We start from the raw sequence: 15,239 nt of genomic DNA, 5'->3' as shown, positions 1-15,239 counted from the left end.
CCAGCAAACTGGATAACCTACAAGAAATGGATGAGTTCCTAGACACATACAGCCTACCAAGACTGAATCACAAAGACACCGAAAATCTGACCAATGAGTAAGAAGGTTGAATCAATAATTTTAAAAAGTCTGCCATCAAAGAAAAGCCCAGGACCTGGTGGCATCATTGCCGAATTCAACTAAACATTTATGGAAAACTACTACCTATCTTTCTGAAACTTCCAAAAATTTGATGAAGAGGAATACTTTCAAACTAATTTTACAAGGCCAGCACTACCCTGATATCAAATCCAGACAAGGACACTATAAGAAGAGACAATTAGGCCGGGTGCAGTGGCTCATGCCTGTAATCCCAACACTGCGAGGCCAAGATGGGCAGATCACCTGAGGTCAGGAGTTTGAGAACATCCTGGCCAAAATGGTGAAACCCCGTCTCTACTAAAAATTACAAAAATTAACCGAGAGTGGTGGCGCATGCCTGTAATACCAGCTACTCAGGAAGCTGAGGCCGGAGAATCGCTAGAACCTGGGTGGCGGAGGTTGCAGTGAGCCAAGATCGCGCCACTGCACTCCAGCCTGAGCAACAGAGCGAGACTCCACCTAAAAATATAAAGAAAGAAAGAAAGAAAGAAAATAAAAGCAAATCAGACCAATATCCTTATATCCTTGATGAACACAGCTGCAAAAACCTCACCAGAACTAGCAAACCAAATTCAGCACATTAAAAGGCTCATTCACCATGATCAAGTGGGATTTATCCCAGTCTGGGCAATATAGCAAAACCCCATCTCTGCAAAAAAAAAAAATTTTTTTTTTTTAATTAGCCAGGTGTGGTGCTGTGTGCCTATTGTCCCAGCTGCTTGGAAAGCTGAGGCAGGAGGACTGCTTGAGCCCAGGAGTTTGAGACTGCAGTGAGCTATGACCACCACTGCACTCCAGCCTGAGTGACAGAGTGAGACCCTGTCTCCAAAACAAAGTTGGATTTATCCCTGGGATGCAAGGATGGTTCAATGGTTCAACATATGCAAATCAATAATTGTGATACACCACATTAACAGAATGAAGGACAAAAACCATATAATCTTCTCAATAGATGCAGAAAAAGCATCTGAAAATTAACAACCATTCATGATTAAAAAATCAACAAACTAAGTATAGAAGGAATGCCCACTCTTACCTCTTCCATTCAACAAAACACTGGAAGTCCTAACTATAGCAATTGCACAGGAAAAATAAAAGGCCGGTGGCTCACGCCTGTCATCCCAGCACTTTGGGAGGCCGAGGCAGGTGGATCACCTGAGGTCAGGGGTTCGAGACCAGCCTGGCAAACATGGTGAAACCCCCACTCTACTAAAAATACAAAAATTGGCCAGGTGTGGTGGTGTAAGCCTGTAATCCCAGTTACTTGGGAGGCTGACGCAGGAGAATTGCTTGAACCCGGAAGGCGGAGGTTGCAATGCGCTGAGATTGCGCCACTGCACTCCAGCCTGGGAGACAGAGTGAGACTCTGGAGAAAAAAAAAAAAAAAGGCATCCAAATCAGAAAGAAAGAAGTCAAATTGTTCCTGCTTGCAGATGACATGATTTTATACATAGAAAATGTGTGTATCTACATGCAAAAGAATGAAGTTGAACTCTTATCTTACACCTTACACAAAAATCAACTCAAAATGGATTAAAAACCTATTTTTAGGCTGGGCACAGTGGCTCACACCTGTAATCCCAGCACTTTGGGAGGCTGAGGCAAGCGGATCACTTTAGGTCAGGAGTTTGAGACCAGCCTGGCCAACATGGCGGAACCCCGACTCTACCAAAAATACAAAAAATTAGCAAGGTGTGGTGGAGCATGCCTATAATCCCAGCTACTCTGGAGGCTAAGGCAGGAGAATCACTAGAACCTAAGAGATGGAGGTTACAGTGAGCCAAGATCGCACCACAACTCCAGCCTGGAGGACAGAACGAGACACCATCTCAAAAACAAAAACAAACTAACAAAAAAACCTATTTTAAGAACTGAAACCATAAAACCTTAAGAAAAAAAAATAGAGGAAAAGGTCTTTGACATTAACCTTGGCAATGATGTTTTGACTGGGACACCAAAAGCACAGACAACAAAAGCAAAAACAAAACAGGACTACCTCAAACAAAAGCTTCTGTACAGCAAAGGAAACAACAACATGAAAAGGCAGCCTACACACTGGGAGAAAATACTTGCAAACTATATATCTAATAAGGGGTTACTAACCAAAATATATAGGGAACTCAATAGCATTCAAATGAATAACCTGATTTTAAAATGGGCAAAGCATCTGAATAGACATTTCTTCAAAGACATAAAAATGGCCAGCAGGGATATAGCTGCTCAACATCACTAATCAAGAAAATGCAAATAAAAACCACAATGAGATATCTCACATGTTAGGATAGCTTTTATCAAAAAGACAAGAAATAGCAAGTGGTGAAGTTGTAGAGAAAACTGAACATTTGTACACTGTTGATCAGAATGCAGATTGGTGCTGCACTGTGGAAAACAGTATGGATGCTCTTAAAGATAGAACTACCATATGATACAGCAGTCCCTCTTCTGGGCAACATGCCTAAAGGAAATGAAATCACCACCTTGTAAAGACAACTCTGTTCCCATGTTCATTGCAGCATTATTCACAGGAGCCAACATATGGAAACAACCAAGGTGTCCATCAACAGATGAATGGATAAAGAAATTATGCTATAATAATATACATACATACCATGGAACTTCAGCATTAAAAAGGGAGGTCCTGCCATTTGCAACAACAGGGATGAAGCTGGAGGAAGACATCATGTTAAATGAAATAAGCTAAACACAGGAAGAAAAATACTGCATGATCCCACTTATATGTAGAATCTTAAAAACAAACACCATCAACAACAACAAAAACAGTAAAATAGTGGTTACCAGGGGTGGGGGAAATGGGAAGAGGCAAGTCAACGTTGCAGTTATGTGGGATGGACAAGCCTAAGAGATCTAATAGACAACATGAGGGCTTCTAGTTAATAAAATTGTATCATATACTGGTAACTTGCCAAGAGAGTTGATCTTAGTTACTCTTATCACATACACGGGTATGTTATGATGGGTATGTTAATTTGCTTGATCTTAGTAATCACTGTATATATCAAGTATATCAAAACGTTGAACATATTAAATATATACAATACAAAGAACATAAGAGGATACAGACATGTATATAACAAAGGGAAAAATGAAAATAAACAAGTTTTATTTGATGAAACAACAACAAAAATATGTATAGTTCTTTTTCTTTTTTTAGAGACAGGATCCCACTATATTGCCCAGGCTGGAGTACAGTGGCCATTCACAGGTGCGATAATAGTGCATCATAGCCTTGAACTCCTGGGCTCAAGTAATCCTCTTGCCTCAGCCTGCCAAATAGCTGGGACTATAGGTGCATACCACTGTGCCTGTCTCATTTTTGATATAATTTCTTAAAACAGGAATAGATGGATTCCTGATTAATTAAAGAAAATCCAACATTATGCTAAATCAAACAATGGACATATTGTTTAGGATTCAGACAAGCAATTTTACTCTCACCATATTTAATATTCTGGATATTTCAGAGCATTTAAACAAGAATAAGTGTAAAAATTAAGTAGCCAAACAATATTTTTCCAGGTATATCAAAAGAGTCAAATAAAAGATATTCCCCCATGATAATTCAACAAGATAGCTGAAATCAATAGCTTTTCTATACACAACTAGTTACAAAGTATAGCAGGAGAAGAATCCCACTTAAAACATCCAAGAGACAAACCTTTAAAAATATGCGAGACCTAAATGGTAAAAATTTGAAAACTGAGACATACAAAGACCATTGGAACAAATGGAAAAACATATAACCGTTCATGACCAGCCTGGCCAACATGGTGAAACCCCGTCTCTACTAAAAATACAAAAATTAGCTGGGCATGGTGGTGGGAGCCTGTAATCCCAGCTACTCGGGAGGCAGAGGTTTCAGTGAGCCAAGAATGCACCACTGCACTTCAGCCTGGGCGACAGAGTGAGACCCTATCTCAAAAAAAAGACATATAGCCATGTTTTTGGATAGAAGCCTCTGTATGATTAAGCCTGTTCTTATTAATCTATTTATTTAACTTGATCTTGATAAAAGTACCAATTTCCCCTCAAGAACCAGACAAGCTAATTTTAAAGCTTATATGGGGAAAAAAAATGCAAAAAAAAAAAAAAAAAAAAAACCAGGAAAATTCTGAAAGAGTAATGAGAGTTTAACTTCCCCTTAGCAGTTATGAAAATATAAATATCCAAGTACAGCAACTTAAAACTGCAAAATAAGACAATAAAAAATAAAAATTTAAAACTGCATTAGGTACATGAAAATCAGATCCTAGAAGAAATAGGTTAAAATTCATGTAGACATTTAGTACTAATATGGGTGGCATTTCAAGCGTTGGTGGATAGACTTCAGATGGATCAAAGAACTCTCAAACACAGAAAGAGACGTGTTAAAGATTCATATACATAAAAGTGTCCAGGTGTGGTGGCTCACACCTGTATTCCTAGCACTTTGGGAGGCCAAGGCAGGCAGATCACTTGAGGCCAGGAGTTCGAGACCAGCCTGGCCAACACGGCAAAACCCCATCTCTACTAAAAATACAAAAAGTTAGCCAGGTATGGTGGCACGTGCCTGCAGTCCCAGCTATTCAACTTGGGAAGGCTGAGGCACGTGAATTACATGAACCCGGGAAGTGGAGGTTGCAGTGAGTTGAGATCGTGCCATTGCACTCCAGCCTGGGCAACAGAGTGAGATGCTGTCTGCCCCCCTCTAAAAAAAAAAAAAATTTTTTTCATATACATAAAATTGTGCTTGGTGAAAAAAAAAATGCCATTAACAAGGTAAAAACTGCTGGGTGTGGTGGCTCGTGCCTGTAATCCCAGGAGTTGCCTTTGGAGTTACCTTTGGGAGGCCAAGGCAGGGCAGATTGCTTGAGCCCAGGAGTTCGAGACCAGCCTGGGCAACAAGGCAAAACCCCATCTCTACCAAAAGTTAAAAAATTAGCTGGGCATGGTGGCATGCACCTCTGGTAGGAAGGCTGAGGTGGGAGGATTGCTTGGGCCCATAAGTCAAGGGCTGCAGTGAGCCGTGTTCATGCCACCACGCTCCAGCCTAGGCAACAGAGCAAGACCTTATCAAAAAAACAAAAAACAAAAAACAAAAAACAAAAAAAAACCACACACAACAAAAAAATCAGATAAAAATTAAGATAATCTGGGACAAAACACTTTCAAACTTCTAACTGCAAAACTGCATATATAAATAGAGCTCTTTAAATAGGCAAAGGAGACTACAAATGGCTAACAGATTCAAAAATATTGTCTTATTAATAGAAATGCAAATATAAGCTACAAGGAAAACACCATTTTTTCTATTAGTTTGGCAAAGGTCAAAACGTTTCTTGGCACAAGTATGAAAAAATAGACATCCTCATCCATGAGAGTAATTGCAAAATGCCTTTTTACTTAACTTCTAATAATATGTCTTCTAGAATCACAAATGTCCATAGATGTATATAAGGCTGTTTATTACAGACTTTTTCTTTGGTAGTAGCAAAGGTCTAGAACAATCTGCTCACTAGGTACTATTTAAACAAATTATTATATATCCATAAACCAGAATATTATGTAGCTACTATAAGAAAAGCACATCGTCAGATATATGGCTCAATAAAAATGTAAGATGAAGAGTACCTATGCTCATTTGCTTAAAAATGCAGGGTGACAAACATAGCCATTGTGCTAATTTATGCACAGAATATTTTAGGAGAATATACATAAAACTGGTAAATAGCTGATTCCAGGGAGGAGATGGACTGAGAAGGGATCCCTAACCCCCAGGCCATGGTCTAGTACTGGTCCACGACCTATTAGGAACCGGTCTGCGCAGCACGAGGTGAGGTGGTCAGAGAGTGAAGCTTCATCTCTTTACAGCTTCTCTCCATCGCTCGCATTACCACCTGAGCTCCCTGTCAGATAAGCAGTGGCATTAGATTCTCATAGGAGTGCAAACCCTGTTATGAACTGCACATGCGAGGGATCTAGGTTGTGCATTCCTTATGAGAACTAATTCTTAATGATCTGAGGTGGAACAGTTTCATCCTGAAACCATCCCCTGCTACCTTGGGTCTGTGGAAAAAACTGTCTTCCACAAAACCAGTCCCCGATGCCAAAAAATTGGGTACCACCGCTTTACAAAGTGAAATTTTAAAAAGACGTTTTACCTGTTTTTAAAAACTTAATCCAAAAGCAAAAGTAATTTAGATTCAATGCCTGTTTTAATGTTTGAATAGTACAGTTTCTTTGCTATGGTTGATCAAATGTTTTGAGAATCAATTTGTCAAATGCTATTAATTCAGAACCAAGTCTGACATTTCTGAAATAGTGAAAATTACAGAGTATATAAATTTGAAAATGTTTGTCCAGAGTAGTTTTAATGAGCATTTAGCAATATGAGCAGAATTTGTGCTATTAAGTTACACAAATCCAAGGATTCCCTATTTAAAATAGGAAAAAAAAATCACTGCAAATCTTTCTCGCGATATTTGTTGGAAGAAAAAAAGTGAACAGTTGGTTATAAGAGCGAAATGGCTTATATTGAAAGTAAGACACAGTAGATCCATCTGTTCATTTTCATAGGTAGCTTTATTTGGTTTTTAGAAAAATATATACAATAATCGGAACATCAGTTCTTAAATAGTTTTAAGTTAAAAGAATGCAAGTGAGAGGGTGTTTCCACAGTCAGAACATCAATACTGCTTAATAAAGTAGATAGGAATTTCTGCAACAAGTCAAAACATTTACAGGAATGGTAAGAACTCTGCAAGAGCAGCTTGTGGCTGGCAAGTCAGCCAGCTCAGAAAACAGGTAGGAAGGGAAGGGGTTTGATCTTTCCCTTTTAGTTTGAATTTGAGAAAGTGATGAAAGATTTACATATTCACCTATCCTAAAGGCTAGAGCTTTGAGTAAAAACATTAGAATATAGGGACGGAGGCCCTCTAGGGCATATGCTAACAAGCTAACTTATATCAAACAAAAATTTGCCATCTCAATTTGGTATTCAGTTGGATTTGGATATATTAGGATTACCTGTCAGTCACAGTTCAACTAGTTCAGATATAACAAAACTCAAGGACTTGGAGTATTGGTTAATGACATTTCTTTTGGATTAGACCCCTGCTTTCTCTCGAACATTCTTCGTAATGAATTCACAGTATTCAAACAGTGTTTGCAAAGATATTTGAGTTTGACAGCCTTCTGACTTTCATCGTTTTGAGAAGTTGCGCAAGGAAGCAATAGGAATTGCCTTAGCTTTGTTCTAACTCGACCCTTTTCCCCCATACTGTAGTAACTCCAGGCCTACTTCTCCAGAAGTATAGCTCTTCCCTCCACTGGTCCTTTTCAGGAACTGAAGTCTAATCAGCGCACCAGCCAGAGGCCAGTTTGTCATGGGATTTCCTGGGGAGCTTAAATGGAAGTGGATCAGAGAACTGATACCACTAGCCACCTCCTTTCCTCGTTGTATGCATTTGCTAAATAAGCAAAGCAATGAGGCAAACGTCATGAGTAACATTAGGCTTCAGAGTCTACAAACACTTGTCTGAATGGGAGAGAGAGGCAATAGGCAAATTAGTAGTAGAGCTAGAGGTTCAATTAAGAATGAGAGGAGAGTGATCGGTATTTTGTTCTCTGTTCATCTATTTCCTGCTTAGTTTTCTTGATGCAACTAAAGATCTCCTTAAACAACGCTTTGTATTCTGGAGGTGTTGTAGAGGAACTCATGGGCTCTGGGTTGACAGAGGCCAGTTCCCAGCCGCTGGCAACAGGCTCAGACTGGGCGTTCACTCCAGTCAGGTCCTTGGCTGCAGCCCTGGAGGTCTGCACAGCCTTGTGTGACAGGGAGTCCTGTTCCTGTTGGCACTTCTTCAGTAACTCTTCATACTTCACCTTCAGGGCGCTGTACTGCGTGTCCACTTCGTGCAGAAGGGAGATGCCCCTCTGTTTCACAGCCTTGGCCCTCCTGATGCAGGTCTCCTCGTGGCCTTTCACGATGTCACTCCCTGCCAAGCTGCTGAGGATCGTCTCACTGCTGCTGCGCTTGAGAGGCTTTCTATGTGGTTCCGGCACAGTCAGGAACATCTCTTCCAGCAGGCTCTGGCTGGGCTCTTTGAAAGGAACATACAGAGAGTCTGGCACCAGCTTCTCAACTCCATTCACAAATGGATGCTCTGACTGCAACATCTGTCGCATCTCTGCCACCTCGGCCTCTAGTTCCAGCGCCCGTGCTCGGTAGGCACCTGTGGCCCCCAGCTGCTGCTCCAGTTCACTGTTCTCCTTTAACACGAGCCCATATTCCTCCTCCATAGTCACCCGCTTCTGCCGCTCCAGGCTCAGCTGGGCCTGCAACATTGTCACCGTTTTTTTCAAGTGCTCATTTTCCTCTTCATCAGGGCTTGGCTGACCTTGCAAGGAAGTGATCTTCTCAGCGAACACATGATCATACACGAAGTGTCTAGGGAAAAAAATATTGAAAGAATATATTACACAGGTCCACTGAAAATGACGAGAGGAAGACTGGTGATTTTTTTTCAACTAAATAAATTTGAGGAGCTGTGACAGTGACTAATTTTTTTTTCTTTTTTTTTGAGACGGAGTCTCACTTTGTCGCCAGGCTGGAATGCAGCAAAGCGATCTCAGCTCATTGCAACCTCAGCCTCCCAGGTTCAAGCGATTCTCCTGCCTCAGCCTCCCGAGTAACTGGGATTTTAGACATGCGCCACCATGCCCAGCTAATTTTGTATTTTTAGTAGAGACAGGGTTTCTCCATGTTGGTCAGGCTGGTCTCGAACTCCCAACCTCAGGTGATCCTCCTGCCTTAGCCTCCCAAAGTGCTGGGATTACAGACGTTAAGCCACCACACCCGGCCAACAGTGACTGGTTTTTAGCCACACTTGGAGCAGTGGCTAAAATGGAATTGTGTGAGGCTGGTAAATAAACACATGAAAGCAAACTCAATTTTTGCGACGAATCTTTTTTTAATGTTAAAAGTACTAGAGAACATCTATTCTAGCAGTATGACAATGACCTCACAAGGGAAACCTTAAAAAGTACTGGTGCCTGGGTCCCAACCCACAGATTCCAACCTAGTTGGTCTGCTACCTGGCCTGAGGGTTTCTAAAGGCTCTCCAAATCATTCATAATATGTAACTACGATTGAATCACTACAGCAAATTACTGTTGCTGTGGTGATTTTTAAGCAGGAATGTTCATCAGAATTGCCTGGGCAGCTTTTTACCCGCACCTAGAAATTCTGATTTAGGCCTGAGGAAATGTGTTGGTATTTGCATTTTGAAAAACTCCACAGGTGATCTGATGTACAGCCAAAGTTGAGACCCACCAAATGAACCACCTGGTTTCTCCTGCTCAGTCTGAAGCACCTTGACTATTTATTTGTGTTTTTATTTGCTTATCTGCCGTTCCGTTAGACTGAAAGCTCACAGGGGTAGAAACTCTATTTTGCTCGCCAACCCTTGGGTCTAGCATACAGCTTGCCACACAAGTGTTCCATAAATACTTCTTAAAGATTCAGACTTATAACTCTAAATTATAAAGGTACTTCTTTAAGCAAAAAATCTCCTGTTCACTTGAATTTTTGTTTTACCAGTATTTCTATTTTTCTTCACTCTAATGTAAAACACAACTCCCAAATCTAGTCTATCAGAATTCATCTTAAACTATGATTTAATACATTAAAAGCACTGAAATAAGTGTTCCAAGACTTTCAAAATGAGAACTACTAATATCTAAGAACTCTGTAATTTATATGTTTAAGTGATTTTGTTCAAACCAATGGTAGCTTAATAGCTAAGTGACTTTTCTTAAAATTGGACTTTCAATCTACTGGAAATCAGAATGTGCCAATGACATGAGACAGTCCCTGCTGTAACTCCACAGAAAGGCAGGCTCTTACTGGCGGAGGTCATACAGCTCCTTCAGACATGCAAAGCTGGGTGCCGGTTTCTCCTGGTCACACTTTCCCGGGCTCCTTCTCCCTTGGCCAGATGACTTCAGCTCCTCCACTTGGCTCTGGAGGTGATCAATGTTGGTTTGCAGGCATTCAATCGTTTCAGTCAGGCTGTGAGGAACAGACAGAAGCCACTGCTGCTTGTCATATTGAATCAAGGGCAAAAGCGGTGAGGAGAGATTAGGTGCGAACCACTCACACTGGGCTTTCTTAATTGGAAAAGATGTCTATTTAATCTCCATTCTCCAAAAAGAATTAAATTAAACCTTATCCCATATTGACCCAAACCCACTGCAGCCATGTTCTATTCTAGTTTATACTAAAGAACTTCCCCCTAGTCCTTCCTTGTCAGATTCTAGAAAATTTACCTCAGAATCTTTTGCTGTGAGGCCTTGCTGTCAGCAACTAGCTTTTGATTTGTTTCTTCCAGTTCCCTTGCTGTGACGTCTAATTGTTCATAAACCTTTGCATGTTGTTCGTTCATCTGCCGTAGAAGTTCCACTTGCTTCGTCAGATACTGTAAGAGAAGATCAGGACCAGGTGACACAAACAGATAAGATACCTGCTGTTTCTTGGCTGGCCGCGGTGGCTCACGCCTGTAATCCCAGCACTTTGGGAGGCCGAGACGTGTGGATCACCTGAGGTTAGGAATTCGAGACCAGCCTGACCAACATGCTGAAACCCCGTCTCCACTAAAAATACAAAAATTAGCCAGGTGTGGTGGCACACGCCTGTAATCCCAGCTACTTGGGAGGCTGAGGCAGGAAAATTGCTTGAACCTGGAAGACAGAGGTTGCAATGAGCCGAGATGGTGCCATTGCACTCCAGCCTGGGCAACAAGAATGAAACTCCATCTCAAAAAAAAAAAAAAAAAAAAAAAAAAAAAAAAAAAAAAAAAAAAAAAAGATACCTGCTGTTCTGCTGTTCCAACACCAATTCTCCAATTGTCAGCACCAACTCTTGTTGGGTGGGGCTGGCATAGAGTCTCCATCTCTGGGCTCACTGGCCTCCCAGCACTGCCCAGAAGCTCCTTTAGACCCATTTCAGTTTTCTCCAGGTCTTCTCTCACATCAGCATGATTGATTCAATTATTGGCCATTGGTGACTGAACTCAAGCTCCAACCCTTCCCTCTATCCAGAGGTTGTGGGGCTGGGACTGATAGATCTAACCCTCTAATCATGTGGTTGCCTTCTCTGGTGACCAGACCTCAACCTATCAGGAAATTCCAAGGATTTTAGGAGTTCTATGCCAGAAACCAGGGACAAAGACCAAATATATAATTTTTATTATACCACAATACCATATGTTTACTTTAAGAAAAGAAGAAATTAAACTCCCTGTCTTCATAAGAAATGAGCACAGGCTGTCCTTTATATGCTTAGCTCCTCTAATGCTCACCAATACCCCAGTGCATTGTGAGGCTAATTTTCCAAAGCATATACCATGCATGAAATTAATACTCAACTAAAAAATCTAAAGTGAGATATAACAATCCCTTAAGACAAAAAACATGGAACATGTGATCAAAGTTTAAGCAAAAACATCATGTTTAACAGAAATAAAGCCTAACGTGGAGGATTTTTAAAAAATTATACTCTAAGTTCTAGGGTACATGTGCACAATGTGCAGGTTTGATACATAGGTATACATGTGACATGTTGGTTTGCTGCACCCATCAACTCATCATTTACATTAGGTATTTCTCCTAATGCTATCCCCACCCCGACAGGCCCCAGTGTGTGATGTTCCCCACCCTGTGCCCAAATGATCTTGTTGTTCAATTCCCACCTATGAGTGAGAACATGCAGTGTTTGGTTTTCTGTCCTTGTGATAGTTTGCTGAGAATGATGGTTTCCGGCTTCATCCATGTCCCTGCAAAGGACATGAACTCATCCTTTTTTATGGCTGCATAGTATTCCATGGTGTACATGTGCCACATTTTCTTAATCCAGTCTATCACTGATGGACATTTGGGTTGGTTCCAAGTCTTTGCTATTGTGAATAGTGCCGCAATAAACATACGTGTGCATGTGTCTTTATAGCAGCATGATTTATGATACTTTGGGTACATACCCAGTAATGGGACTGCTGGGTCAAATGGTAATTCTAGTTCTAGATCCTTGAGGAATTGACACCCTGTCTTCCACAATGGTTGAACTAATTTACACTCCCACCAACAGTGTAAAACGTTCCTATTTCTATGTGGAGGATCTTAATTTGGAAAAAAAAAATCAATCTCTTTCTCTGAGTGAGGCATTCTGGACCAAAAAAAATGAAAAGTATGTTGCTTTGACGAGAAATATATTTTAGCTTAATATGCTTCAAAGACTCCTGTTATTTTTAATTTTATGAGAGTTTTATCACCATTATCCTCCTTATTCACGAGAAATTTATCAGATGATTTATTCTGGTCCTGCTAAGACTGCTTCCTAAATGGCCAAGGATAAAGGGGAATAATCCCAACCTTAATGCCGCAGTGTAAGTCACCTTGATTCCCTCCCTGCTCAGCTCTACCTGAAGACACTAAAACACAGTATATATTCCAAAGGAAAAAGTCACAGTATTTCCCTGGACAGAACCAGAAAGAGGGGAGAAATGGTTTGAAGCTTACTGATGATCAAACTGTAAAAGACTCAGAACTTGACTTTAAAAACACTCTTCTTGGCCAGGCATGGTGGCTCACACCTGTAATCCCAACACTTTGGGAGGCCAAAACAGGCAGATTGCTTAAGGCCAGGAGTTCAAGACCAGCCTGGCCAACATGACAAAAACCCACCTCTAATAAAAATACAAAAATTAGGCTGGCGTGGTGGCACGCGCCTGTAATCCCACGTACTCAGGAGGCTGAGGCATGAGAATCTTTTGAACGTGGGAGGTGAACGTTGCAGTGAACCGAGATCGTGCCACTGCACTACAGCCTGGGTGACAGAGACTGTCTCAAACACAACACAACACACTCTTCTTGAGGCTTTTTCTACAACTCTAGAAGTATTTGCAAGGCTAACAAAGAATGGGCTAAATGACACTCAACGGGCCCTTAAAGTGTTGAAAAAAGCATATATGGCTTTTTTTTTCAAATCCATCTACATAACTCAGCAGCAAAGAGCTGAACAAACACTTAACCTAACTTTAACTTTCTCATCTGAAACTCTTGAAGTCAAAAGTGTTTTGGAAAATTCTTTAAATTTTAGAAAGACAACATGGCGCTCATACCTGACACACAGCTGACACCTTATAATACCTGTGAGGTCTGGGCAGCACCCTGTAATCAAGCATTAATATTTCTGCATCAAAAAGTATGAACTAAGACTATAAACAGCCTCACATCAGTTCAGGTAAAGATCTACCACCAAATGAATCTGTTGCAAATTTAAGGGGAAAAAAAAATCTTGCTTTATAGAGCTTTTTGAGTTCGGAATTAGTAAGTGGATCTGTTAGTACCTACCATGTAGAACTGGCAGAATTAAATGAGAAAGGTGAGCACATGGCACGGTTTATAAAAGCCTGTGTGTAGTCTTCACTGCCTCAACTCCCACCAGCTTCTTCTGGTCCTTTGGAAATCAACCACTAATTCTCATGGGTGAAACTTTTTCAGAACTAAAGGAGTAGGCCCTTAATCCTGCCCTCTGGCTAGTAATTCCATAGTAGGTTCTTGTCATTGATGGGAACATGTTCAATCTCTTAGGAATTGATGAGATTCCACGGGAATGGAAAAAAGGCTTAGAATCACAAGAATATATATATATAATAGCTGCAGAAATGTTTCAAGCTTCTTTATATCAAGTATAAATTATCAAGTATTCTTTAGGACTCAGAACTACCTTTAAAAAGGCTAATGCATAAACCAGACATTAATTTATTAATATACAACAGGAACTGTTCCTGCCCAGTGACAAGAATATTCACATTCTCTATTAGGACACAGCTGCCCCACAAAGGGCATGTGAAAGGCCGATTCATGAATGAGAGTCTCTGGTAGACATGGGATCAGAGGAGTCTGATGGGAGGCAGTGGTATAGTAGCTAAGAGCACAGGCTTTGGAGTCAGAACCTGGTTTGAGGTCTTGCTTTGCTGTCTAGAACTGGGTAACCTACAGCAAGCACATTTTTCTAATGTGAGTTCTCCTCATCAACTACTTCATAAGGCTGTAAAGATAAATATGTGTGTGGGAGAAACTGGACTATGTCACCCCAAAGCATGCGTCTTTGGCATAAAAAGGTTCCTGCCTCCTCCCTCTCTACCAGGGAGAACAAAGGTTAACCACTAACAACTTTAGACCTTTATGGGCCAGAAGACAGCACCAGAGGAATCCACACTAACAAGCTTTGCTAACGGGCCTTTATCACCACTTACTTGCCTTCCCACAAGTTCTGCCCCTAGACAAAGTTCTTCCCCTTTGTCTTGTCACTTCTCTAAAAAATTACCATTCTTTGTTGAAGATACTACATAAGCTGGAATTCAAAGCCACCTTTGAGAATGACTCATCCCCTGGGTATCTCCCACACATATAAATGAAATAGATATGTTAGTAAGCTTGTTTTTCTCTTGTTAATCTGTCTTTTGTTGCAGGGGTCCTTTCCAACTAAGCACTCATGACGGTTGAGGAAAAAAATATTTTTCCTCCCTGACATATACAAATATATAATTTACAAAAACGTTAATATATGTAGAGAGCTCAGCATGAGATCTGGCAGATGGTAAATTGCTCAATAAGGAGAAGCTACTGTCATCTTTATTTAAAGCTACAGTTTTCAAACTTTACATGTGCTAAGATTCACCTGGAAGAAGATTTATTAAAGTGTAAGAACCTGGGTCCCTTCCCCTCAAAAGGCTGAGACTGGAGTAGAGCCAGGATTCTGCATTTTTAGCAACAAACCCAGGTGATATTAGTACAGGCAGTCCAGAGATCACAGAGAAATGTTGATCTTGGACATGGAAAATTCTGGAAGTCCCCTGCCCTGACCAATGTCCTTTTCTCTTGGGTCTAGGAGACACAGGCATTCACTGGATCAATGATGATTCTTCAGCTTAATGCTCACCGTCTCCCTGCATAGGGCTCAGCTTAGATGCAGTTATCCACTAAGATTAGGTTATATTTTAACTGTACCACAGCAGCATTCATCATCATAACGCTTCACT

General features: G+C 40.8%; 1 protein-coding gene across 1 annotated transcript in view; it reads right to left on the bottom strand.

Annotated features, from left to right (window-relative positions):
* Positions 1-6,701: 6,701 nt before the first annotated feature.
* CDR2 (cerebellar degeneration related protein 2) overlaps positions 6,702-15,239 on the bottom strand; it is a 28,341-nt gene continuing 19,803 nt past the window's right edge. The window contains exons 3-5 of the mRNA XM_004057340.5: positions 10,468-10,616; positions 10,046-10,210; positions 6,702-8,587 (exon numbers count right to left, since the gene is read on the bottom strand). Of these exons, the coding sequence (XP_004057388.1) occupies positions 7,729-8,587; positions 10,046-10,210; positions 10,468-10,616 (1,173 nt within the window). The 3' untranslated portion in view covers positions 6,702-7,728. The remainder of the gene's footprint in view (positions 8,588-10,045; positions 10,211-10,467; positions 10,617-15,239) is intronic.

The sequence above is a fragment of the Gorilla gorilla genome, chromosome 18 (genome assembly GCF_029281585.2).
Source record: "Gorilla gorilla gorilla isolate KB3781 chromosome 18, NHGRI_mGorGor1-v2.1_pri, whole genome shotgun sequence".
Classification (NCBI taxonomy): Eukaryota; Metazoa; Chordata; class Mammalia; order Primates; family Hominidae; genus Gorilla; species Gorilla gorilla.
The sequence above is the reverse complement of the archived record's forward strand: the minus strand, read 5'-3'. Positions and strand labels throughout refer to the sequence as shown.